General features: G+C 42.5%; 1 protein-coding gene across 7 annotated transcripts in view; it reads right to left on the bottom strand.

Annotated features, from left to right (window-relative positions):
• Nucleotides 1-26,354, bottom strand: part of ptprt (protein tyrosine phosphatase receptor type T) — a 128,351-nt gene that overhangs the window by 69,023 nt on the left and 32,974 nt on the right. For 6 of the 7 annotated variants that reach the window (XM_029827079.1, XM_029827083.1, XM_029827080.1 and 3 more), the window contains exons 8-14: nt 24,179-24,472; nt 12,033-12,148; nt 11,675-11,855; nt 8,529-8,638; nt 3,869-4,070; nt 2,423-2,525; nt 1,927-2,200 (exon numbers count right to left, since the gene is read on the bottom strand). In XM_029827079.1, the coding sequence (XP_029682939.1) occupies nt 1,927-2,200; nt 2,423-2,525; nt 3,869-4,070; nt 8,529-8,638; nt 11,675-11,855; nt 12,033-12,148; nt 24,179-24,472 (1,280 nt within the window). The remainder of the gene's footprint in view (nt 1-1,926; nt 2,201-2,422; nt 2,526-3,868; nt 4,071-8,528; nt 8,639-11,674; nt 11,856-12,032; nt 12,149-24,178; nt 24,473-26,354) is intronic. The other variant, XM_029827085.1, reaches the window with a different exon arrangement.

Genomic DNA, 26,354 nt, shown 5'->3' with positions numbered 1-26,354 from the left:
GAAGGCGAACACTCCTTCACAAAGACCATGAGGCAGCGGCGGGCAAGTTATGCCACCATATGCGGGTGGATTGTAGACGCATGGGCTATGATACCGTCTTCATGTATTGTAAGATTTAAGAGCTTTAAAAGCCGGCATCAACGCTGAAGCGGAACCGGTTGGTGAGTCTGATTCAGATGATGAAGAAGAGGAATTCGGGATGTTGGACATTGAAATAGCGCAGCTGTTTAATTCAGATACAGAAGATGAAAACTTTGATGGTTTCGTGGCGGAAGAATGAATATTTTGTTCAATAAATGTGTCGAAACTCACTGTTTTACTTCCGTTGTCATTTTTTACTGTATGTTTTAGCATGCGCCTAATAATACGGTGCACCTTATGTATGTGTTAAAATAAAAGTCCTCAGAGCATCACAAAGTTTATTGCAGTGTTTTGAAGCTAAAGCATTTATGTAAAAGTTCCTCATGCTTTTGCTTTGCTGATTTTCTGTGCATTTCACCGAATTTCTGTGAAGTTCTGCGCTTTCAATGTGAAAAAGTATCCATACTCTCGCTCATCAAAATTGCTGCTTCAAATCATAGTTGATTTGGCTTCTTCATAATAGCTGAGAGGTAAAACTTAGCATTCGCACAAGAAAGAAAAACAAGTTTGTCTGTTGCTTGATCAACTTCTACCATTCAAGGGAGTGAGGGACCAAAGCTGCCTGACGGGTTGAGCTGGACTCAAACAGGGAGGAAAGGAGGTGGAGGTGACCACACTAACAAAATAACTCTCCTTAATAATTTAAAGTAATTCTGCTGCTAGAAATTAATTGCTACCCTTTGCTGAGTGTCTTCAGTCTCAGTGTAACTTCACAAACATTATCAACCCATTGGTCCACTTAACTCCATTAATAGAATAAAGTTTCACTTCCTGTCCTCTTTGTGCTACTCTTTTCTGGAACTGTTAGAAACTTATTTCTCAGTATATTTCATCAGGATACCGGAACCCGTGTTCGATCACAATGGCCGCACCCCTGCACAGAGTCCCGCTGGTCTCTTCGTCTGATCACCTGACTTACAAGCTGCCAATAAACATCCAAGAAAGAAAGAAAGAAAGAAAGAAAGAAAGAAAGAAAGAAAGAAAGAAAGAAAGAAAGAAAGGAAGGAAGGAAGGAAGGAAGGAATGAATGAATGAATGAATGAATGAATGAATGAATGAATGAATGAATGAATGAATGAATAAATAAATAAATAAATAAATCCCAACCAAACCTCAAAATGATGGATTAACTTGATGCAATCAATTCAAGAATTCTTTGGGGTTTGCAAATAAAGCACAGACAAATAAAGGTGAAACCACAGGTGTATTCACGCATTACGATGCACACACCATCACCATCTCAGGCACAGCAGCTGTCTGTGTGGACGCACCATGGGAAATCTGCCTTTTAAAGGGGCACATGACACCGTAGCACCAGCCAACCTTCTCGGCCCCAACGGTAGCCACGATAGTGTAGTTCGGCCAGTGGGAAATTACAAACAACCCTCATGGGGGTTGAGAGGATGATGGAAATTGCAAAGGCAAGTCATGAATGAGTTTTGAGAGGAGCTGGGGAGGGTGAAGCAGACGGACGGACAGGCAGACGGGCAGAGAGAAGACGTAAAAAGCATCAATGAGTCAAGAGTCACAATACTCTGTTCCCTTTAACCGGACCTTCACTTCCCCTGTCTCATTACAATGAGGGCAAAAACATGTAGACTCAAAAAAAAAACACCGCTTTCAAAGATCTTAAAAATATTTTGCCTTCCACAGGGAAGGTTCGGACTGTTCCATACCTGTAGAGCAAATTGTTATTTTAAACAGTTGAAATGTCACGTTATGACCTTTAGTAAGCATTCTTACTTTAGTAAGCAGAGCTAAAACATTTATAGTGTCAATACGCACCCCATTGGTTCTGCTCGTAGCCTGGAGGTAGATACTATAGCTCTTAACGGGTGACAGCGGAGAGTTCCAGAAACCACCGTAGCTTTTGTTGTCACCCACTGTGAATGGCTGCACAATGGAGAGGCTGGGTGGGAGCAGCTCTGCAGCGATGTAATATGGGGAGTCCAAGACCGAGGCATTGCGGAAGCTAACAGGGATTGAGAAACACTCTGGGGATTTCAAGGCATCACGGCGACTCCTTGTGCGATTTTCCTTTACAATGAGCTGGTAGGATCTACAAAGACAAAATTTGGTATAAATGCTGCTAGGAAATTTTGTGCTTTGCTAAGGCCTCAAGGCCAGGTGTTCCTTCTGATTTGGAAAAATCTATTTTTATTTTCCTAAAATGTCACATTTTATTTTGAAAGAATGAAGGTCAGTGTGTGGGTCCCCGTGCAGTACCCCTCCTTAGTCCCAAACAGAGACAGACTTATTATGAATCCAGCTTATAACATACCTGATCGGGGCGCCATATGGCTGGGCCGGCTTCAGCAGGATGGTGATGGTTGTGTCTGTTTCATTCAGGGCAGTTTCAGACTTATACTCTGGCATTATCGGGGCTGAATGTGAAGCAGAGAATTGTTTCTTAAACACAAATCATCAACATATAGAATGATAAAGTTTTCAATTTGGCCAACCCTATTTTTTAGAAAGGAGACAAATGATGTATGTCTGGATTGGCCAAGAAATGTCATTACATTTACAATGTTCATTTCCCATCTGTCGTCTCCTGATAGTGGAGGTGCAGCAGTTGGTGCCTCTCTGTATCAACCATCAACACTTCCTTCTGGCATTTATGCAATTAACACATCCATCCTGTCCTCCTATGTCCATCCATCTATCTGTCTACATCACTTCCTTCAAACCTCCTCATCCTTCACAGCCTGAATGGGATAACAAAAATAGGAGATGGCATGGCATTTGGAGAGAAGTATCTATTATAAATGTTAGAACAGTGTTGTTTTCCATATGGGGGGTTAGGTTTGTGAAGATCAGAGGGATGATGGAGGAAAGGGTGAAAGGTCAACCTTAAATTACTGCTGGAGTTGACAGATGGGGGAAGACTACGGTAATAACGCAGCGAAGAGACATTAGAGTGCCGTGTTCTGTAGCTCAGTCTGTAACCACTCACCGAGAGCCAGACGGCTCATCGGGCAGAAGGTTACAGCTGGTACAGCTTATTGTTATGATGCTATCTTAATTCTACTGTGGAAATGCGACTGTCCTACACATCCTACCTGCAGTCAGCAGTAATCTCCTCCAGTAGTGACGCACACATTGCATGTATTCTAAGTTCTGCTCAGTTGTTTGTGCAATGCCAGAAGCAGGTCTACATATACAAGTTGCAAATAAATCATGAATACACAGATGTGGACTAAGAACAAATGATGGCAAAGGCCACAGAAACGAAGGCTTGTGGAAGCTGGAGAGAAGAAAAACGCAGGTGTAGGGGGGAAAGAAATTCATGCAAAGAAGGAACAAGTGAGCTTTGGCATCGATGCTTTGAACAAAGATGTCCCCCTTCACACAAAATTACTGGAATAACATAGAAATCCATGGAGGAAGAATGGCACAAATTAATGGCACTACATGGCTCTCTCTCTCTCATGGCTCTTGAAAGATGATTAATGTCTTTTTGCAGTGCTGCTTCCATTTACTGTGGATCAGGCTGAGTGGTATCAATGGGGGTTTCAGATGGAAAAAGATGCCAGAACCATATGGAAACCATATGTTATTCACACAGAGAGCAAAAGATGAAAAAATGCAAAAGCAATTTGGTGCAAATAATGTGGTTGCTGTAATTTTGAACGTAAAACAATCTGAACTTTTGATTGACATTTAAAATAATGGAAAAACACATAAGTAGCAACGAGATCAGCTCAGAACATTTGAAATCCGTTACCTGCAATCTTGGTGATGATGGTTATGCTCACAGGAGGGCCAAAGCCCTTAATGGTGGAGGCTTTGATGGTGAAAATGTAGGTGGTTCCAGGATAGAGACCATGGAACACATGACTGGTCTCATTACTCAGCTTGAAGATGCGCCCCCTCTGGTTGGTCACATCAGCGCTGGGGTCTGAAGAGCTCAGGGCATTGTAGGTAATCTGCAAGAGTGTCAGTAAGAGGTTGATGGAACCTCATGCATTTCCTCAAATACAACTGCTGCTTTAAACTTTCTTAATTTTCTAACATTGATATTTGCTTTATCTTCAAAATGCTGATATCTGAGCGACAGGTTGAAATTTAGGAAAATGAGTTTGGTTACAGCCTGTTTCCTGTTTCATCCCAAATGAACGTGTGCGAATATCAGCATGCTGCGTGCAGCGTAGTGTTGTGTCGTCCCGACGACATCAAGGTTTTATCATATGAACACAGAGTGTCTGTGAGTCAGAAGAACATCCGGAGCAGCGAACGGAGCAGAGGGGATGAAGAGATCTAGGAGGAGCTGGCAGAAGATGACCATTCATATTTTTGGAGTGCACATTACAATTAATGTGTTTCTGTGAACATTTTGAAATCACTCTGATCCAAGTTCACCAAACATTACAATAAACACTGTGAACAGCCATTAGTGGTGGCTGACCTGCCTATTTATCTCTTCACCTCCATTGTTGTTAAAGCTGCTTCAATAAGTGCTTTGTTAAAAGCTCCCTCAATTGCTGTTGCTACAGGCAAGATTCCACTATGTGCAGCTGTCAATGACTGCACACATGAGCGGTCGCACAACACAACAGAGCTGACTGTTAGTTAATAAAAGCACTTTAAAGTGATTCGATCCCCAAGCAGATTCAAGCCCTTTAGCTGAGTCGGGGTCTTTAAGTGCATTGACTTTAGTCCCAAAGTGATGGGGGCAACAGTGAACTAAGGCAAAGATCTAAACAGTCAGTCATGCTGAAAGAGTGATGTGTAAATGTGTGTTTATGTGAAGAAAGGTTGGACAGCACAAAGGAAAACACAAGACAAGAACAGGAGTCTTAACAAAAGTCTAAACACACCATTCAGGTTCCTGAAAGGTGCAAATCTGAACTACCGGAGCCAGAACGGGGCCAAAATCTGCTGCGGTGAAGACTGCGGCACACCTGTTCTCCACACTGAACAGCCTGTCTCTATGAATGTGATTGGAACTGGCATTTACATCCATCCTGTTTAATATATGTGACTGGAGACCCTAGCCCAGACCCTGCAGCCCCTGTCTCCTCAACACCACACAGCAACAGCAGCCATCCGTTACAGCTTTCCAACTCAAATCCCATTTGGCAGTTTGAAGCACCGAGGACATGAGGAAATTTGACATCTCAAACAGATTGGATGTCTCAAGCAGATTGTATAAATGCTTGGGACAATATGGACACAAAGAGAAATGGATAAACCATGTAAAGAGCAAGAGAGACTGAGAAAAGCCCAGATCCTGGAGCACAACAGTTGGTCAGGAATAGCCTGACTCAAACTAAGATTAGGAATAAGGACAAGTGTATGTTCTACATGACTGGCTGGTGCCAGGGATGATGTTGGGAAAGACAAACTTTTATCTTCCAGTGTGACCATGAATGGTGATGAGCAAGAGATTGGGCCTTTCTCAGGCCAAACAAGAGGATGTCTCTGCACCTCTGGAGACATTCAGATCATCATAAGGTACATGACAGATGTGTATAGGTGTGTATAGTTTGACTCACCATTGTGAACCTCTCAGCATGGGTTATTTTGGATGGGTGCCACTTCAACCTGACATAATAACATTTCTACTGTTGGGACCTGGACCTGTGGGTTAGCAATGGAGGCTCACCAAGCATCATCAAATTGACCACATTCTCTTTCTTGTCTTGAAGACAATGGGAAGCACTGGAACCCTAAATGTCCCCCAATCCCCCAGGTGTGAAAACCAGATCAACAGTTGCCACTGGTGGACTTTGGGAGGTGACTCTGAGGTCATCAAGTCAAAGGCTATGCTCAGCCTTTATCCTCTCCTGTTGCTCAGCTCTTGCCTCTCCTACCTCCTCCACTCTCTTCACTGCTCCTAAGGACCCCCAGTTGCTACCTCCAATTCCTTCACACCTCACTAGTAACTTTGGTTGTAGTAATGTAGTACGGTATGTAAATTTATAGTTAGAGTGCTAGATTGACAAACTGGTGTATTTAATGAGACCAATTTAACACATCTATCTTTTCCCTTCTCAGAAGGGTGATACCCCGAGGTGGTCTAATATGCTTAGATTCAATTACTTGACAATAAATCATTATCTTTGATCATTGTTAATCATTTATGATAGCCAAATCCAAATATAATAGCTTTAGCAGGCAAACACCAAAGGTGGTGCCTGTGTATGAGCCTGCCACAACCCTACAATAGTTTGATGAGCTGCCAATTTTGATCAGAGTTTTACAGTAAATGCTCGCTCTTCTTCACTGACAAATTCCAAAGAGTCTAAATATAGGTAGCATTAGACAAGTATTGTGTGAGTATCAAACAACACTTGGATGAAAAACTAATATCTTTGCATATTTTCTTTCTATCAAAACAGTTCTAACTTGAAATTAAGCCCTTGTGAGCTGATGCATGCAGGCTTTGTGTAATTAAGGTGAAATGTGGCCTATTTTTGTTGAACAAAGGAGCAAATTTGTATCCTTAAGATCAGCTCCTGTGCTTCTTTTTAACTACTCTCTAATTGCCAACATCCGTGTGGGTTCAAGAATGACTCCCAGCGACCAGCATGGAGGACACCTAGCAAACAGAGAGGACCTGTAGTCTGATGAGGCAGTCACGAAGGAACTGACAAGAATGACAATTCTGTGCTCTACTTCTGTTCTCAGATCAGTAACTCAGAAAGTCAGATTTCCTCCTGCAGACCAACCCAGGCCCATTCCTTTGACTCAAGACTCCACATCAGGAGAGTATATGAGGGCATGTGTGCCCCGGTAGCCTGTCAGGAGGTTTTAGCTTGGTGACAGTATGAAGGGGCTATAGTGGAGAACAGGTGGTACTAAAAGACTGGGGTCAGATGATGACTTAGCACAGGCAATTGGTATTCTAATGCAGCATTTTAAGCAGTTGATGAGACCAAAAGTGAGATCTAGTGGCTGCGTAGGTCGGTGACCTTCAGAAGAGTTTCTGCTCCTTGGCTTAAAGATCCGAATCTGTTTTTCCCCTCTCACCTAAGTCCTTTCCTCCCTTTTCCTCCCCTGTCATTTATCTTTTGCATCAATCGAATTCAGATTACGTGGACAGAGGGCATCATCCCTTTAGATCTTACCCAGATGTTCCCTTTGATCCTGTTATTATCTGCAATTATAGTAATGGGTGCAAAAGATGAAGAGTTCCTACTAATTCATGCAACCATGCATTATAATGAACACTGTTCCTCTGCAGAGACTCATTTCTTCTGCTTTTGTACACACTTCTCCTCTAACAGTCCATTGTCCCTCTTCTCTCACTCTTCTCCACCGACTCTGTGTCTCATCCCCACATCTCCTTCTATCCTCCTTCATATTCTCAGATGTGGATTTCATCCATTCTACTTGCTCATAACTGAAGCCAAGCAGCAGGGCAGAGCACAAGAGCCCCTTCAGATGTTGCAGATGATGGCTTTATTCCTATCAATAGCTGCAATTATTGTAATTATCTCTAATAGCTGGGTATTGTCCAGTGATGCTGATCTATTTACCAGATAATGCCACTGCCTCCTTCATCCACGGAGGGCGGGACGCTCAGACTCACAGTAATGAAGGACACAGAAAACAAAGAGACAGCGACGATGGTCGAATGTGAGGAGGTTCTCTGAGCTCTGGTTTGAGGTTTAATGGAGATGTCAAACAGGCTGGTGTACAGATAAAGAAGGGAGGCTGGAGAGCAAGACCGGGGTTTGTAAAACAAAATTGAGGAGAGTTTATAAAGTGAAGGAGCCCAGTAATGATGCAGTTTGGAGAAATGTCCTCCCTCTGGACAACGATGAGACAAGGCACTGGGAAGACACACATGCACTAATGGCTCAGCTGGGAAAATGTGAGCTAACTCAGAGATGCAGTCACGAAAGATGTGGAAAAAAGATGAATCCTGTCAATAATTCACAAGAAATATTGAATGTAAGCCCACTCATAAATCTTGTTGAGAACTGTCAGGACACAGGTCTCTGTTCCTCTTTCTCTCTCCTTTTTCCCCTTTCCAGAGGAATTTTCAGCTCATCTGTTATTCCAGCACAGATAGTTAACGCTAGATTACCAAGATTTGAGACAAATATGATGTGACTGTAGTCCTCTAAGCTTCTAGACACTAATTTTTTCCTCCTGTCATCTTCCACCATCAGTACTTTGAGTGCTATTAGTGCTAACTTTATATCTTCCCCCAGAGATTCTGTGATATCCTCTTCTGATTTCTAGTGTGGCAGATTCTATTGGACACACTGTTCTCATCTATTTTCTCATCAATGTATGATTATTATTATTATTATTACGAACATTTTTATATGGGGATTTTGGAGTAGTCTCCTGATGTCGCAACACTGTCCAGGAATCCTCAACTGCATCACATTACAATGCTGCCCAGGAGCTTGTTAAGAACCATGACTAACCTCATACTTTGTTATGATCCCATTGGGCTCAGTTGGAGCTTCCCACTGCATGATGATGTTGTCTTCGGACACAGTTTTCAGCAGAGACTCCTTTGGAATTGAAGATGGCACTGCAGGGACACAAACCAGCCAAAGAGTCCAATAGAATGGCTGAACACTTTTCAAACAAATTCATTTAAAAACACAGTACTTTCCCTGGTCTGAGAAGACTTTTTTCCTCAGCGAAAGGAAAGAAAATCTTGATATAAATTCTGATTTAAAGACTCAAGGTGGTTACAATACTTGCTTACTGATGAAGGCCACCTCAAAAAGAAGTCCATTGTGTGACAAAATAAATGATAAAAGGGATACGCATGAAACCTTTGTGTTTGTTGCACGACCGGAAAGTGAAAACTGGACATATGTGTGAGAAGTGACTCGTGCTCTAGTGCTATTCTGCAAAAAATGTCAAGGAGACATCCCATAATAAACAGCTGTGCCTGAACACTCCTTTTTACATTAAATCCAGACAGGACATTTCTGTGTCTGGAAGAGACAGACATTCACTATGTCATGTTCATGAAGGCAGAAAAAAGAGGTGCGCGCACACACACACACACACACCCACCTCCTGGTTTTTTTCTGTTAACATGTAAATAATTTCGCACCTCTTAGTGTGTGAAACTGTCAACACAAATTTGTCCATCTACAACTAGGACAGTGTGTATGTGTGTGTGTGTATTAGACATCATTTTGCAAAAGAAACTTCTGAAGCCATAAGAAGAATGACGGAACGAGAGAGATACTTGTTTTCATCCTGTTTTTTTTCTGTTTGTTATTAGTCATGGTGAGGTGTTGATTAAGGTCCAAGCCTGTGAAGCATATCAAATTACCCTAACAAAGAAATTCAATTTGATGCTTTCGGTTTGATTCAGCACCTTATCGCTCATTGTGTGTGTTGGCGTGCTCATGTTTTATGATGCAGGTCTACCTGGAGATTGGAGTGATTCACAGTGTGTGTGTGTGTGGGTGTGTGTGTGTGTGAAGACAATGGCGGGCTAGTTTGATTGAAACACCTCAAAACTAAGGTGATTATCCTGCCCCATGCTGCTGCATAATATCAGCACCTCTCCATGGTGCTCTCCTCTCTTCTTGTCTCTTAAATCTGGTGACATCCTCCATCACTGCTTCTAAGAGATCTGTATTCGTGCCTCGCTCTTATTAATAAAGCCTGAACTCTTCTGCCATCTTCTGTTATTATTATCATAATGAGCCACCGGAGTGCTTGTTTAAATGGTGACTTTTATTCTCTATAACTAGTAAAAACAAATGAAAGAGATGCTTTGCACCATTTCCACTTTTTTAAAAAAAACAACTGATACTAGAGTTCAGGCAACAGTTTACTGCTTCTGCTTTTCTGTCACTTGAGCCTCATTGTAAAAATCCCAACACCGTTGTTTAGGACTGTAAGAGGCTGACGCAATACAAACAGCTCCATGTTGGGGAGAAGCTGTTGTTTTGATTGCGTAATATTACCAACAGGCAGTGATTGGAACCATGGCCGGTTAGGATTAGGGTGAACACCTCTGTGTTAAGCAGGGTGAACTATCTGAGTGATCCACAGCCTGGACTGTGACATTTGTATTGGGCCACCTGAATTTGCTCTTGCAGTTATAGTTTACAACTGACACAACAGAGAAAAGCTTTCTTCCAGCAGTGCAACTGTGTTACTATTGACACACACTAGTGTGTGTTTACACCATTTATACTCAAGGTAGATATAATTTCTTAACTTGTTTTACAAGTTAGAAGGTCTGGTTGTCAGTAATGAAAACCATGCCTGTGAATGCCTATGATGCTTGTAAGACTCAAGGCTGCTTCTTCAAATTGACCTTTGACACATGACCATAGAGTTATGGGTATACTGTACATACAATTTTATATTTTACTTTTTTTTTTAGTAGACAGACAGACATACAGACATACAGACATACAGACAGGCAGGCAGGCAGGCAGGCAGGCAGGCAGGCAGGCTTCAATATAGATTTTATTATCATAACGAGAAAAATCTATGCATGTGTGGGTGTTTTATTTGCTCAAGACCCTGCAAACTATTACCATACAAACATGAATTAGCCTCATGATAACAAAGGCTGCTACATTTTGTAATTGCTGAATTACCACCAGGAGATTGTTAAATAAGAAACAATTAACAACAGGGGGCTTTAACCTCTTTGCAAAGTGCTCCATTCTCACCTGTCTTCTTTGGCTCAAAACAATGAAGACAGCCTGTACTGTATTTGGTGTGTGGTGTTCTACTGAAGGATGGGATTTTACACTTCCATGTGATGTTGCCCAGAAGCTAAATTCAGACAATATTAGCTATGAGATCTGGACAAGAACAGCAAGCCCTGAGGAAGGTGGGATGTAGAAGCGAATGCTGGGATCATTAAAAAGGTGTTTTTATTTTGCTTATGGTGTGCTGCTCTAATGGATTCAAGCTAACCACAGACAAGATGTTGAAAGGATTGTAAACCCTCAAAGGATTATTATTATTACTGGTGTGGGCAATTCTGCTCTAAATGAGTACATCACGGTTCCCAGGAATTATGAGTGTGAAACGGAGTCTTGAACTCATTGCAGCTTTTGTGCAGGCATTTATCTGATACAGAAGAATGGCTTCAGGCTGTTCACAGTCTCATTGATTTGGGATATTCCATATGACTTTTTATCGAACCTAGTTTTGGGTGCCAGGTCTAAAACTTACTTTTGGTTCTGGGTTGATGTCAGCAACACTGCTGATGGCGTGTGAGTCCTAACCCGGGAGACTATTGATTGTTGTGTTGCCAGACGCACAACAAAAAGGAGAAAAGAATACGCTTCTGCGTGTGCATAGCTTAGGGGAGTGGGGGAGGGGAGTAGGTGGGAGGGGAAACCTCAAATCTGTTTGACCCCTTGCTGGGAGGAAGGGCAAAACAGGCCCATGGTCAAATTTAAAACGATTTGTGTGATTTGTGCCCGATTTAATAAGGACATGTTTTAATAAGTACATGTCTCCATAGTTGATAGATTTTTAAGACCGTTCTCAATAGCCAGAAATAAACAGGAATTGAGGTTAACCAACGTATCTATGGAGGCGTTAAGCTAATGGAGGTTTCTCCACTTACCATCTGAATCCATCTGTTTAACTATCTCCTCACTCTGTTTGCTGCCCTCAGTGTTGGCCAAGATTAGCCTCAGCCAGACAGTGACAAATGGTCTCAGCCCCCTCAGAGTGTAATGTGATGATGTGCGGATCACCTCCTCTGTACCAAATTCCATTTGGTTGTACATGTACTTGTATTGAAGCTGAAAAACCCAAGACAACAGAAAGATTTTGGTTTGTTAGATAACCAACCCTGAGCTCAAAAACGTAATGATGCCTGACCATGATGGAGCTAAGAAAGATTGCTCAACCTGAGCAAAAGTTCCTGACACAAGCATGTAGAATTGTTTGACCCATAAAGAACTTCGAACCTTACGTACCGTCAGATTGTATGCGTGGCATCGCGTCACAGCGTACCCAAATGTTTCCCATTGTATAGTCAGTTGCCTTGCTCTGACATCCACCACATTGACATTTTGGGGGCCTTGAACAGGGTCTGACAGAGTGATACATGGAGTGAGTGACAGAAAGAGTGAGTGACAGAATGAAAGGAGCATTTTGGAGAGGAGCTAGCATAAAACTATGAAAAAAGATTGGTGAGAAAAACTAACAGTAAATTTTAAATTGCTAAGAGTCCGGAAGTACTTGAGGAGTATGTTTTCACAGAAAATTATAGATTTTTTTTTATCCTTGAGAGACAATTATAAAAACTAACAAATCTGCCAGTAAGGAGGAAAAAGACAAATAATCATGGATAGTTAGTCGCTCTAAAAGTTGAAATATGTTTCGTAACCTAAAATCATTTATTTATTTTTCTGTCTTACACAACAAAAAAAAAACCCTATTAAAGCTGACTTGGTCATTTAGACAAAAACCCTGAATTTCCTTTATTGTACACATTTCAAGCTGATGTTTACATCTTTGGAATCCAAGGACGTTGTCTGTTAATTACTGCAACAATGACTGTAACAACCAGCAGAGAAGCAGAACAGCTATGCAGAGCTGAGAATCTGCAGCACTTCCTGTATTGATCCGCAAACATTTGGAGTTGTTAAAACCCCAAGAATACCGTATTTTCACGACTATAAGGCGCACCTAAAACACTGAGATTTTCTCAAAAATCGACGGTGCGCATTATAATATGGTGCGCCTTGTGTGTGGAGCTCCAAAATCTGCTGTGCGCACCGTAGTGGTGGGTGCACTACGGTAAACGCTCCGCTAATCGATTAGCAGCACACCTGCACGTAAGGATCCCCCAAAATGGCGCCGGTCAAGCGAGACACATATGAATGAGGCTTACTTTAAACTGCTGGCCATCGAATATGCGGCTGAAAATGGCAATCGAGCAATCTTAGTGTTTTCACTTTATGAGGCGGCGGCATCTCTCCATACGCGCGAGGACAACTATTGCACAGCGGCTGCCCGCGGATTACCAGGAGAGGGTGGCCATCTTCCGCACCTACTGCCGCAACAAGGGCTGCTGCCCAGCCACATCTCCAACATGGATGAGATCCCTCTGACTTTTAACATCCCTTTGACCCACAAAGTGGAGAAAAAGGGACCAGCATGGTGGCGATACGCACAACGAGGCACGAGAAGTCGTCGTTCACCGTGGTTCTCGGCTGCCACGGAAACGGACAGAGCGCTGGATGACGGAAGGCGAACACTCCTTCACAAAGACTATGAGGCAGCGGCGGGCAAGTTATGCCACCATATGCGGGTGGATTGTAGACGCATGGGCTATGATACCGTCTTCATGCATAGGAAGAGCTTTCACAAAATCAACGCTGAAGCGGAATCGGTCAGTGAGTCCGATTCAGATGATTAAGAAGAGGAATTCAGGATTTTGGACATTGAAATAGCGCAGCTGTTTAATTCAGATACAGAAGATGAAAACTTTGATGGTTTTGTGGCGGAAGAATGAATATTTTGTTCAATAAATGTGTCAAAACTCATTGTTTTACTTCCATTGTCATTTTTTACTGTATGTTTCAGCATGCGCCTAACAATACGGTGCGCATTATGTATGTTTTAAATACGGAAATAGCACCATAACTGAGAGTACATACATTAATACAGTGCGCCTTATGGTCGTGAAAATACGGTATATGCTTAATGACCAAAATCACACACACACACACACACACATGCACACACACATGCCTGAGCCATATATTGGCTTCTCATGTATATATGTAACCATAAGCAACGAAAGTAAGGAGAGGGTCGTTGATTACCGGTAATGGAAGAGACCCCTTTCACCTAAACTACAAACTGGAGCGGACCACCAACAGTGAGGCTATTTTTGAGAAGGCTTACAACAGGCTGTACTTTCTGAGGAAGGTGAGGTTGTTCAGAGTGTGTAGTAAACTGTTTCACCAGTCAGTTTCACCACAATGAAATTATGGGAATGAGCAGTTAGAGACTTGTGAGAAATGAAGTGTTCCTAGATTTATTTTGCCCAAACAAGCCTCTTAATGTAAATCTAAGATCAGCCTAATAAGATGTCAGATAAAAGACAACAGAGCTAAGCCTCCTTAAAGACCATCTGAGACAGTGGATTATGTGAATTAGCTTCCCTATAATGTGTGTATGTGAACAACATGAGCATGGACGGAGAGGAGATGCCTGTATTTGCGGCTGTGGTGGCAGACTTTGGCCTCCCTGCGGTGCCCTGTGGTTTAACGAGTCTGTGTTTCTGCTAAAGAGACCAAAGCTATCTTAATCCACCATTCAGGCATGAGATCATGGCAGACTGGCATTTGGTAGCCTGGGAAGCTGTCTGTGTGTGTGTATATGTGTGTGTGTGTGTGTGTGTGTGTGTGTGTGTGTGTGTTGGGGGGGGGGGGGGGGTATCACTGCTGTAAAAACTAATCCTCAGGTCAGCATGATGAGGAGTATGCTTTCACACAGCTGCCAGGAAAATGGACATTACGGCCAACCTAAATGGACGTTCAAAAAAGACATACGTGACCAACAAATCACTGTCAAGTAAACATTCTAGTGAGAACTACTCCAGCAGATGTCTCATGCTGAACAAACAAAACAAAGAGAACAAATGTGATAAAAACCTGCAATTAGCTGCACTTAGAAAGATCAAATTATGTTCCTACTGTGAACACACTGTAATTCCTGAATCTTTCATCACTGAGCCTCACACAGGCAATTAAATTATTATTGTCCCCCAAGAACATCAGTAAAACAGGCTCCGCTCTCTGCCCCTCTTATTCTCAGTAAGATTCAATCCTGTTAGCACCATCAGCTTTAAGCTCATGGAACTGTGCTTCCATAAAAGCAGCAAAGCACCAACCACAAAAAACAACAAGTCCCTCATGTCAGACTTTAATATCCCAAGCACCCGATTAATCAATCAATCAACCTTTATTTATATAGCGTCTTTTACAATCAAAATTGTTTCAAGGTGCTTTCCAGAATCCCAGGGCCTAACCCCAGACAAGCAACAGTGGCAAGGAAAAACTCCCCTTTAACAGGAAGAAACCTTGAGCAGGACCAGGCTCATGTAGGGGGACCCTGCTGATGGCCGGCTGGGTAAAGGGAGAGGAGAGGAGAGGAGAGGAGAGGAGAGGAGAGGGGAGGAGAGGAGAGGAGAGGAGAGGAGAGGAGAGGAGAGGAGAGGAGAGGAGAGGAGAGGAGAGGAGAGGAGAGGAGAGGAGAGGAGAGGAGAGGAGAGGACGGGCACAGAGCACACACAAAAACACACACAAAAATGCACTATTTATACAGTGGGTCAGCGGGGCCAGAGGTCATCATGCAGCTCTGAAGGCAGCGATACCTGTAAATGAATAGAGAAGGTGGGGAGCAGAAAAACTACACAGGAATCAACATAACTAGTCTGCTTGATGAGGAGGAGGAAAGGAGAGGAGAGGAGAGGAAACCATGACCCAGTGGGGGGGAGACAGAGGCCTGTCAGGTGATCATGTTTCTGGACCCCGGCAGCCTTGGCCTATAGCAGCACAGCTAAGATGTTAACCTAATGATTAGACGACCTAAGTATGATAATTTGTCTGTCTATGATAGTAACTGGAACTACAGAATTAGTAACAATAAGCTTTTTCAAAGAGGAAGGTTTTAAGCCTGATTTTAAAATTAGCGATGGAGTCAGCCTCCCGTACCTGGACAGGGAGCTGGTTCCATAGCAGGGGGGCCTGGTAGCTAAATGCTCGGCCCCCCATTCTACTCCTAGAAACTCTGGGAACCACAAGTAGACCAGCATTCTGAGAGCGGAGCGGTTTATTGGGCTGATAAGGTATCACTAGCTCCTCCAGGTAGAATGGAGCTAGGCCTCTGAGGACCTTGTAGGTCAAAAGAAGGGTTTTAAAAATTATTCTAAATTTAATGGGCAGCCAATGAAGAGACACCATTACAGGAGTTATGTGATCTCTTTTGTCAATACCTGTCAGAACTCTGACCGCAGCATTTTGGATCACTTGGAGGCTTCTTAAAGAGGAGTTTGGGCACCCTGATAATAAAGAATTACAATAGTCCAGCCTGGAAGTAACAAAAGCATGAATTAACTTTTCAGCATCATGCCGCGTCAGTAGTTTGCTAATCTTTGTGATGTTCCTCAGGTGAAAAAAGGCACTTCTAGAGACTAATTTAATGTGTGAGTTGGAGAGATGTTCTGACATCCAGGACTTTATGTCAGGTCTGAAGCTTCACTAACTTTTCTGTCTCCTCTGGTTTCATGGATAAATAAAGGTGAGTGTCATCAGCATAACAATGAAAATATATCCCATGCTGCCGAATAATGTTCCCTAAGGGAAGCATGTACAATGTGAAGAGGATTGGTCCAAGTACAGAACCTTGTGGAACTCCATGGCTAACCCTACTGTATGAGGAGGGAACAACATGGACATGAGCAAACTGGTATCAGATAGATACGATCTAAACCAGTCTAGTGCTATCCCTTTAATCCCAATCACATGTTCCAGTCTCTGTAACAGGATGCTGTGATCAACTGTATCAAAAGCAGCACTGAGGTCCAGCAGAACCAGCATAGAGACCAGTCCATGATCTGAAGCTATGAGAAGATCATTAGTAACTTTAAGAAGTGCTGTTTCTGTACTTTGATGAGCTCCAAAGCCTGACTGAAACATCTCAAACAGGCTGTTCCTCTGCAGGTGCTCCAGTAACTGAGTCACCAACACCTTCTCTAGAACTTTAGAGATAAAAGGAAGGTTGGATATCGGCCTGTAATTTGCTAATACGTCAGGATCTAGTGATGTTTTTTTAAGCAACGGCTTAATCACTGCCACCTTGTAGGACCGGGCTACATAATCTGTCACTAAAGAACAATTGATCTGGTCCAGGATAGAACTGCCACGTGGTGATTAACCCGCTGCTCTGAGTGAGTAAGCCTGTTTGAGATGTTTCAGTCAGGCTTTGGAGCTCATCACAGCACAGAAACAGCACTTCTTAAAGTTACTAATGATCTTCATGATCTTTCATGTTATTCCAGCTTTTTGCTGGCCAACAATAAAAGATTGTATTTCCAATTATGTTAAAATAAGTCATGGCTATTGTTTTATTCACAAGTTACTTAGGTTACCAGCTGATACTATGAAACTCAACTAACAAAAGGACAAAATGAGAAGACAACTTGTCAGAGGAATCAATAGAGGGAACGACGGATTAGAGCGCCAAACCCTGAAGTGGAGAATGCTAGTTTTTTGGCACCGGCATCTCTCCTGGACATATGTCTGTGACCTTTCTCAGTCATCCAGGTCATGGTAGTTCTGGTAGTTGAATCATAGCAACTGGACTGTGAGTTTCCTGAAGACGTTTCACCTCTCATCTAAAATGCTTCATCAGTTCTCGCTGACGAGGAGTTCCAGGTACTGTGCCAATGAATGTCGATGAATGTCACAATGTGCAATAATATCAATAACTGCTGCGGAAACTGAAAAATTCCCTTCATTCACAGTATATAGATGAAATGCAGCCTCGTTGAAGGTATGTATGAGTGCTGACCAGGACTGTAGAGGAATCGTTTGTCTTGCCTACAGCCACTGCTGAACTCTGAATATTTCATGCTTATGTTATTGACTCCATCATCAGGTGGCTTCAATAAAATGCTTCCATCAGCAGATGCTCACCCAGATATATCAGCACTTTGCTGAAACAAAGGCACATACAATTTGTAGCTTAGATTGCAGATTCTGAATTTATGCAGTCTTTTCAAAGGTGTGAACAATAAATAACCACTTTGCAAAAGCAAACACAATTTGAATGAATACAAAGAGCCGAGAAGCCAGCGAAGCAGCAGTAACACCAAATTATGCCTCCGTCTGACCCAATCCTGGCTTCTCCGAGTCCTGACTTTCCTCTGTTCTCTCTAGTTATTTAATTTCATGTTTCTTTTTCTGATAATAAGGACCTCAACAGATACACATACACACAGTTCTCATAAGTTAGGATAAAAACAAAGAGCAACAAAGTCATTGAAGTCTCTTGGCTAATAATCTTGAAACACACATGGACGCGCGCACATACACACACTCACACACACACACACACACTTGTGTGTTAGGGTTAAACGTTATGGGATGCTATATGTCGGCTTGTCCTCACAGTAATAGAAGAGCAAATGTGTGTTTTTGCTCAGCATCACAATGATTTGAGAGAAACACACAGAGCAGAGTGCTGACTTTGGCCAGATTATGGGCAGGTTGTGTTCCACCAATATTCATTTGCCTGCACTTCTATGTATTATCACGCAGATACACACACTCACAGATACACACACATTCAATACAGGAATTGTCTCCATTTCTTTCAGTATCATCTGCAAGAAACAGGGTGGAGGTCCAGAGGAAGTAGTGCAAACCCTATAAAACTGAGAGAGGATTCCTGTTACTATTCCATTTAAATTTTATTGTATTTGGATACATCTGTACATTCAATTACGTAGGGTTTTCTGTTTTGTTTTAATTTGATTTTGCACCTGTGTTTTCTGAATTATGGATCAGGAATCAACACTAGAAAGTGATGATATGTCAACCACTGTTCTTGACTTCCTGAAGGGAAGGCTTGGTATTCCACTGTGTTCTCATTCCCAGCTTAATGAGTCAGGGGCTCTGAAAATTGAACTTGGAATACAAATCTGTCCAAGAGGAGGATCCGTCAGTCAGTCAGTTTCACCTGCGACTGGCAGAAACAAGGCAATAGCTGCAAATAGCCCCGTTTCTGGCCCCCATCAGGAATGAAGCTGATGTTATTGGTGCTTTGTAGTCCTGACCAGAAAGTAGCAGAGCACGACGGGAGACGCTGCAGTATTTCTGTCTACCTGACATGGACCATCCACGAGCTCAATGATAACCTCATTCCAGTCATGAGGAACTAGATCCCCCAGGGGCCAGTCATCAAGAGGGGTCAAATGCTGACTGTACATGACTTCTGACTCAAACACACACATACACACACACGCACACACACACACGCACACACACACACACAAATGAGTCACAATTTTTTGCAAACAATACCATACACATTCAGCCCATCACTTCCGGTGTGTGTTTGTGAGTGTGTATGTGTGAGTGTAGGCCGGAGAGGGAACCATTGTTTGTGTTGAGATTATTTATGTAATTTGGGACAAAGTCTTATTAAAATCACATCAGTTGGAGAAACAAAATGGGTGAAGGAGATTCTTCTCCAAACTTTCACCGGTGGTTTGACAATGCACTCACAATAGCACCATTTCCACCATGCCATGCCAAGAATGCCAAGAACCCCTCCTCACGCTCACACCAGGGTTCATACATATTGACTATGATCCCACAAGTTACATAAGATAACATTGTACTGGGCACGGTATGGTTTGCTAGTGTGAGTGTGCCCTAATTTAGGCTGGAATATGCAGACTTCTGAGAGAGAGCTGAGAGAACAATTCCATTGTTTTTCCCTCTTCAGTGTAACGTCTGCCTGACCATTAAATGCGACAATAACAGCAAGATCTACCATTTTCACACATATTAGACAGCTTTTATTGACGTCAATAGGATCTGCTTTCATGACAACAGGACTTTCTATATGTCTTTATTTTAAAGCCTAAAATGTAGAGTGTGCTTACCTTGGGTAGTTTGAATGAAAATGTTAGAATCAACTTAGCTGTGTCAAACTTACACTGACAGCTTGTAGCTCCAGATTAAACTCTCTGTAATTCAAAATAGTTGTGAATTGATGAGTTTATCACCTCTGCATTAGCACTACACAGATTTGAACAGTTAAGAAATGCACAGGCAGTTGGACCCTGGACTTGTCAGTGCCACATTCGTGGGATGGCAGAGAACAGATGGATGTACTGCAACATGTTCCTGCCAACCAGCCTCAGATGAAGATAAGGTGCCACCAGTGTGCAGTTTACACTAAAATGAGCTTTGAGTTGAGCCAAACTGGCAGCAGTTGCGATGGACGTTCAAACAGTGACATGAGAAGATAATGAAGAACTTTTCAATTTCAGTTGACCTGCTCCTCTAATGCTGACAATCACATCTGGCCCTCCCTCATCATCCTTTCCGTCTCCTGTATCTGGAGCTGTTGCTTTGCCTTCCTGTTTGTGTTTCACCTGTGACTTCCTCACACCTCTCTTACACCATCTCCTGAGACACACAGTACTTCATTACTCACTCACCTGCTGCCACAAAAGACACCCATCAAGCCTCCACTGCTCTCAATAGTCTTGCCTGGTTTTCACAACACAAGAGAATTGGGTTGGATTATGAAGGTGTGAGTTTCAATGCAGAACCTGTGAATGTAATCAACAGAATTGTGACATTTGATGGTGAATTTTGGGTATTTACTGTCATTTATTTTGGTGGGTTGTGGTTCATCGCTGGCTTTCTTTCTAGTACTTCCTGGTCTCTCCAGCTGAACATTATTCAACCTGAGGAGTGTCTACAGTGTGTTAGCATTCATCCTGTAGCTTCAGCAAGTCACCAGTCAATAACTCCTGTGATCAACATTCCTTCTCTCAATTTTCTGCCTCTCATTTGCATTTTCCTTAACAGCTAGTAAAAAGCACTCGGACCTACAGTAGACCAAGCTGCTCATTTCCCCACATATTGTAACTTATCCCCATAGTATTTTATATACTTGGGTAGTTGCAATACAAGGATACATAACATAGTAGGTTGGTTTATGTTCCAGAATCTGTAAAATCACCAACGTTTAATGAGCTCTTCCTTTGATCATTGTCGAATTCTTTGAAAATTTCATTAAAAGCCCTCCATAACTTCTCTAAGTTATTTTGCTAACAAACAAACACCTTACATGACCTCATTTGTGCAGGTAATAAATCAGGGAACAAAAAAAGCAAATTTAAACACATTGCGAAACAGTCTTTGATTCACTCCTCTGCGTAGTGATCTGTGGACATCACAGATCTGACGCCATCGACTGAATTGGACAAAACACCCTCAAAACCATTTGACAACATAAAGTCCTCTCATTTGTTACATGTTTTAGCATTGTTTTGATGATGAGAAACTGTGACAGATGACCTGATCCCTCTTAACTGAAGTGTACAGAAACGTGGAGTCAAACATCTCAATTGGAACAAGGCTGGCAGCTTTAAAAATCTTACAATTTTGTTAGGAGACTTTTTAAATAATGTTTAAGTAACTGACTGGTTGCTGTTTTAAAAGTTGAAGATTAAAAATTTCAATTATCTACATTTGTTACCATTGTTACCATTGGAAGAATTTATGAAATAACTGTTCCTCCACATTTATGTCATAATTGTGTCAAAATTTGTGAATCAAATTTTCCAAAACCATTTGATCTATTACTGACACTTCTGATCCATCATGGTCGTCTTCATCTCTTTTCATTCCTTCATCACCCTTCTCTTCCTCTCTATCCTCCTATTTCGTCCATTCAGCCCACTGAAAAAAACAAACCTGTTACGCTAGAAACAATGCAAAACTGCCCCCAAGAGCACCAGTTAAAGCAGCACCAGGACCACGTGCACAGACACCAAGTGCACTTGGCAACCCCTCTAGAACAGCTACAGCCCTGGTTAACAGAGACAATGAGTCATTTTTGTGGAATTGTGTGCATATGGAATCCGTCTGAACATGAGACATCTTTGTGTGTCTAAAGGTTCTCCCTTTTGTCCAATAACCCCAATTACTGGTGTCAGTCGAACGGAAGAAGTAGACGCAGTCTGGATGTAGCTAGGGGTCATAGGGGTCAATTAAAGACCCAACTCTCTCAGCCATCTGGTTAGGCCGCCCCTTTTGGGGAAGCCTGTGACTATCATCCAGCGTTGTGTGTGTTTTTCTTTGAGAATTTTCTTTGGTCTTACAAAATATGTGTGACCTTTATCTTAATGGATTCTGTTGGCTTAATAACAAAGGTGCGTTCTTGTCTGTAAGGGTGTGTGTGTGTGTTTGTGTGTGTGTGTGTGTGTGTGTGTGTTTGTTTGTTTGCATTTTTTTTAAGCTGTACACATTTCTGCTCCCACACTGAGCAACCGAGGAAGGCAGAATGTGTTTTCTGCAGGAAACCAATGATAATGGTTTAACAAATAAACATTAGGAGGCAGCTCTGATGTGAAAACTGGTCAAAACCTGATGGCAGTCGGAGAATGTTGCACTGAAGAGGATGATTGGGCCATGGAGAGAGTCAGGTGGGCATAAAAGCCTTGAGAAGCAAAGAGTGATTAAATGAACACAGAGGCTGGTTGAGCAGAGCGGGGGTGCGTGATGAAACCAATCACGTATCAAGGCCGTGTCCTTGCTCTGTCCCCAGCAAATGGAGAATTCATCTTCTCACACCCGCTGATCATGATCCAGGCACTCATCGCAAAAAGGGGCACTTTCTGGAACTCACAGTTGGATTCTCTGGAACTGCTGGTTATGATGAAAAGCTGTGAGTTTAAGAGATGACAGCTAAGGTGGTTCAGAGATCATTAACCAACCATCTTCACATGAACACGGGGGCATCTTTCTCCATCTGCACACCATTTGACTGAAGTCCAAGAGTAAAATTTTAAATGCAGCAGGTTCCTGGAGGCCTGAGGGTTGCATCCAGAAGCTAACATGAACAGAGGGGTGAAGAGAGGAGGTGTGGAGACAAACACACAACAACAGTGCCAACAGTAGCCAGCAGCCTTTTGAGCATCTGTCATACCTGCCTGCTGCCATCAAATCAAACACACACACACACACACACACGCACACACACACACAGAGGGAGAGAGAGAGAGACCCAGAATGTATAAAGGATGTGACAGTTCTAAACAGCAACATTCACCGGGAAACACATGCTCCACCACACACAAACACACACACTCACACACACACACACACACACACTGTCCTTCACCTATGGCCCACTGCACTTCCCATCAGTCACTGTCTCTTCACTGTTGTCCCACTTTTGTCATGCTACTACATTATCTTCATCCACTTATTTTGACTTTCAAAGTAGACCCTTGAATAACGCTCTCTGTTTTAAATCATTATTAACAATGAGTTACAATTAACATGCTGACCATCATTTCAAGTTGTATTTTGTTGAGTCTGCTCTGGAGCAAATTGAAATATGGAAAATTAGACAAAAAGTAATTGAGTAATTACCTCAGTCTGTTGAAGACAAAACTGAGATACAGAGGGTTCTCATGCAAGGTGTTCTGGTAGGGGAAGCTCCCAGAGCACCTTCAGAGCAATGTTGAGGTACCCTTGAGCAACGTACTGAACCCACAATTGCTCACATAGAGCCCTGCGATGAGCTGGCGGCTCATCCAAGGGTGGACCCTGCCTTCGCCCATATGTAGCTGAGATAGGCTCCAGCTCCCCGTGACCCCAAACGGGATAACACGGTCAAGAAAACAAATGATAACATTGACAACTTCTTTATACACATTACATTTAATTACATGAAAGGAAAAAGTGTCAAAATGGACAAAAACACATACATGAATCAAGATCGATATATCAGACATTAGAAAAAGAGAAAAAAGGAGAGAGCAAGAAAAAGGAATGAAAAAGGAGAGAAATTAGGGGAAAAAACAAGATGAGTAACAAAGACCACTGACACAATGAGGAGAAACTCAGGAAGAAAGACAAAAACATAAAATAATGGGAAGAATCAAATGCCCGAACACAGAACAGAGACAAAACACCCCCCCACCCAGCCACCTGTCTTTATACCCCTCTGATCCTCACTATGAGCGGTGATTGCCCCCTCCTGACCTGTTCCATCGTGTCAAGCTGCTCTCACACATCTGGGCCACTTTCTGAATCTTTGATCTGAGCTTATCTCTCAAGAAGTAGTAATGGGAGACTTTTTATCCTTTTTAATGTCTCTAGTCCCGTTGGTCTTTAGGTCTTAGACCACTAACTCTGAGAGGACCACGCATATTAAATATGTTGACATTTCAGGTCACAAATCTGAATTTATGAGAATTTACAAATGTATGGTTCAAGTAAGGCACAAAATCAATCAGGGCAAATAAATATTTAAATAAAACCAATAAAAGGAAGAGAAAAAGCAAACTTACCTGCACATTTGGTCCTGGTGATTAGTGGTGGCCCCGGTGGTCCTTTTCCTCCCTCGCCAGGCCTGGACAGGATGACTTTGATCTCATACTCCACATCTGGGTCCAGGTGCCACAGTTTATAGGTGGGAGAGTCCACCGCAAAGGTCTCACACCAGTTCCCTGAAGTGGTGCGGTATGCCACCTCTTTAGAGATTATAGGCCCATCACCAATGATGCTGTTGGCGTTGGGTTTAATCCAGAGGTATGTGGCTCCCACATTGAGCAGCTCAGGTGGTGCAATTGGGGAGGGTGGAGCTGTGAATGAGAAAGGTGGCAGATGGAAAACACTTATTTTATGCTTTGGGGTATAACAGAACAGGAATGGGCTTGAATACTTTTGCTAGTGTTATTTAACTTTTAGTTGTAGCAGTAGTAGAAGTAGCCTTTCAGCTTTCAGTTTATTTTTACTGTGTACCAGCGATCTAACAAGTACTTTGACTTTGTCTTCAAATTCATTAAATAAGCTACTGGTTTCTTAATCAAGGACAAGATGGAGATGGAGATTGTGATGAGGTTTCTTTGCTTTATTCACATGTCAGCAGTAGGTGCAGAACCTATAAGTGGGAGAAAGACATTTGACATGGTCTTGAGGACCCACAGGTCTCCTGTATAGAGGAGATGTGGACAGTTCCTTCAGTTCCTCATTGACAAGGTCACCAGCACTAGGGCTCTAATTACGGCTCCTGTCCATGAACCCTCAGTGCTAGCCCCTTTGTTCTGTTGTCCTTGACACTTTTGACCCTGTAACTTTGACGATTTGAATCTTCATGAATCTTACTCTGCTCCTTCCCAGGCCTGACTGCTGTAACTTGTTCTTCTGCCTTGGCAGATCTTCTCTCACTGGTCTCCAAACGGTCCAAAATGCAACTGCGAGTTTTTAACTGGTACAAGCAAACGGGAACACATTCCCCCATCTTAAGATTCCCTGTCAATTATTTTTATTCACTGATAAGTCTCGTGCCACCTCCTGAGCTTCCTGGCCCTCCAGCCTCCACCGCCTGGTTTAAACACACCTGTTCTCTCTATCTTTTGATACCTACAGCTCTGTTTTTCCAGTGGTTTATTGGGTTTTTTACTTTGTTTGATCATGACTGAATTGGACACTGGGGATGCAGTAAGTTAGCAATAAGGGTCCTGGGGCTTTTACGGGTTCTCCCCATGGTTCTTCCAATGCCCAGGGTTTTCTCTCTGGGTACTCTGGCTTCCTCCCACAGTCCAAATAAATCCATTTAGGGGAGAGGTGAACTTCCCTTGACAATGCACAGTAAGCCCAAGAAGTGGTACTTAAAGCGGAATAAGGTTTATATTTCTGAGTGTAAATCTCTGTTTTATTCCTGAAGTTTGCTTTTTCAATCATACCCTATATTTTGCTAGCTCAGAGTAATGGTTGCTCTTCTGCTGTCTGCAAAGTTCTGATTTCAGTCAGCCAGTTTTGTACTTTTCTAACTGCTTCATCAGAATGCATCTGAAAAGTACCACTCTATCACCCAGTACAGTGGCCTACAGGCTCTTATTACATCTTTGCTAACAATTATCAAATGACAGAAAATCAGTTCTTCATTAACTTAATTTAACTAATAGCTTCTATTGCTACACCACAGGAAGAGGCAGCACTAGCATTCAGCCATTACCACCCTCCAACTCTTTCTGTCCATCATCCTTTCATGCCTCTTTCTGCAGCTTCATGAACAGTTCCACAGACCACTGATTTATCCTTCTCAGCGCTGAATAACGGAATCATTCCAGATGAAATCCTTCATTGATTATATTGTCTTATTTATTGGTCTTGTAAATAGAGTGTTGCCGGTTCAAGTCCCGGGACTGAGCGAGGTGCAGTAAGGTTTGGCCCACGGGATGGGCTGAGGAAGGAAGTCAAAATCCCTATTACCAATTGTCCATGCAAACAGTTGTAACTTGTCAAGCCACTGTTTGAAGTAGTTTTGACTTCAGTAAATGGGACAGGGCTGTCTGTTAACAGTGTCTCACCTTTCACCATAACAACACGCTCTGATTTTCAAGTGTTTTCTCAATTTCTTAGATAGTGTCATGTGGCCAGATCAGACCTGCCCGACTACTCGTGTACAAGCGCTACGTGCTTGCTTGGTCATTGCTGCTGACACCAAAATGGTGGTGTCAT

This window comes from Takifugu rubripes, chromosome 19, assembly GCF_901000725.2.
Source record: "Takifugu rubripes chromosome 19, fTakRub1.2, whole genome shotgun sequence".
In the NCBI taxonomy this organism is placed as follows: domain Eukaryota; kingdom Metazoa; phylum Chordata; class Actinopteri; order Tetraodontiformes; family Tetraodontidae; genus Takifugu; species Takifugu rubripes.
Note: the sequence above shows the minus strand (reverse complement) of the source record. Positions and strands in the feature narration are given on the sequence as shown.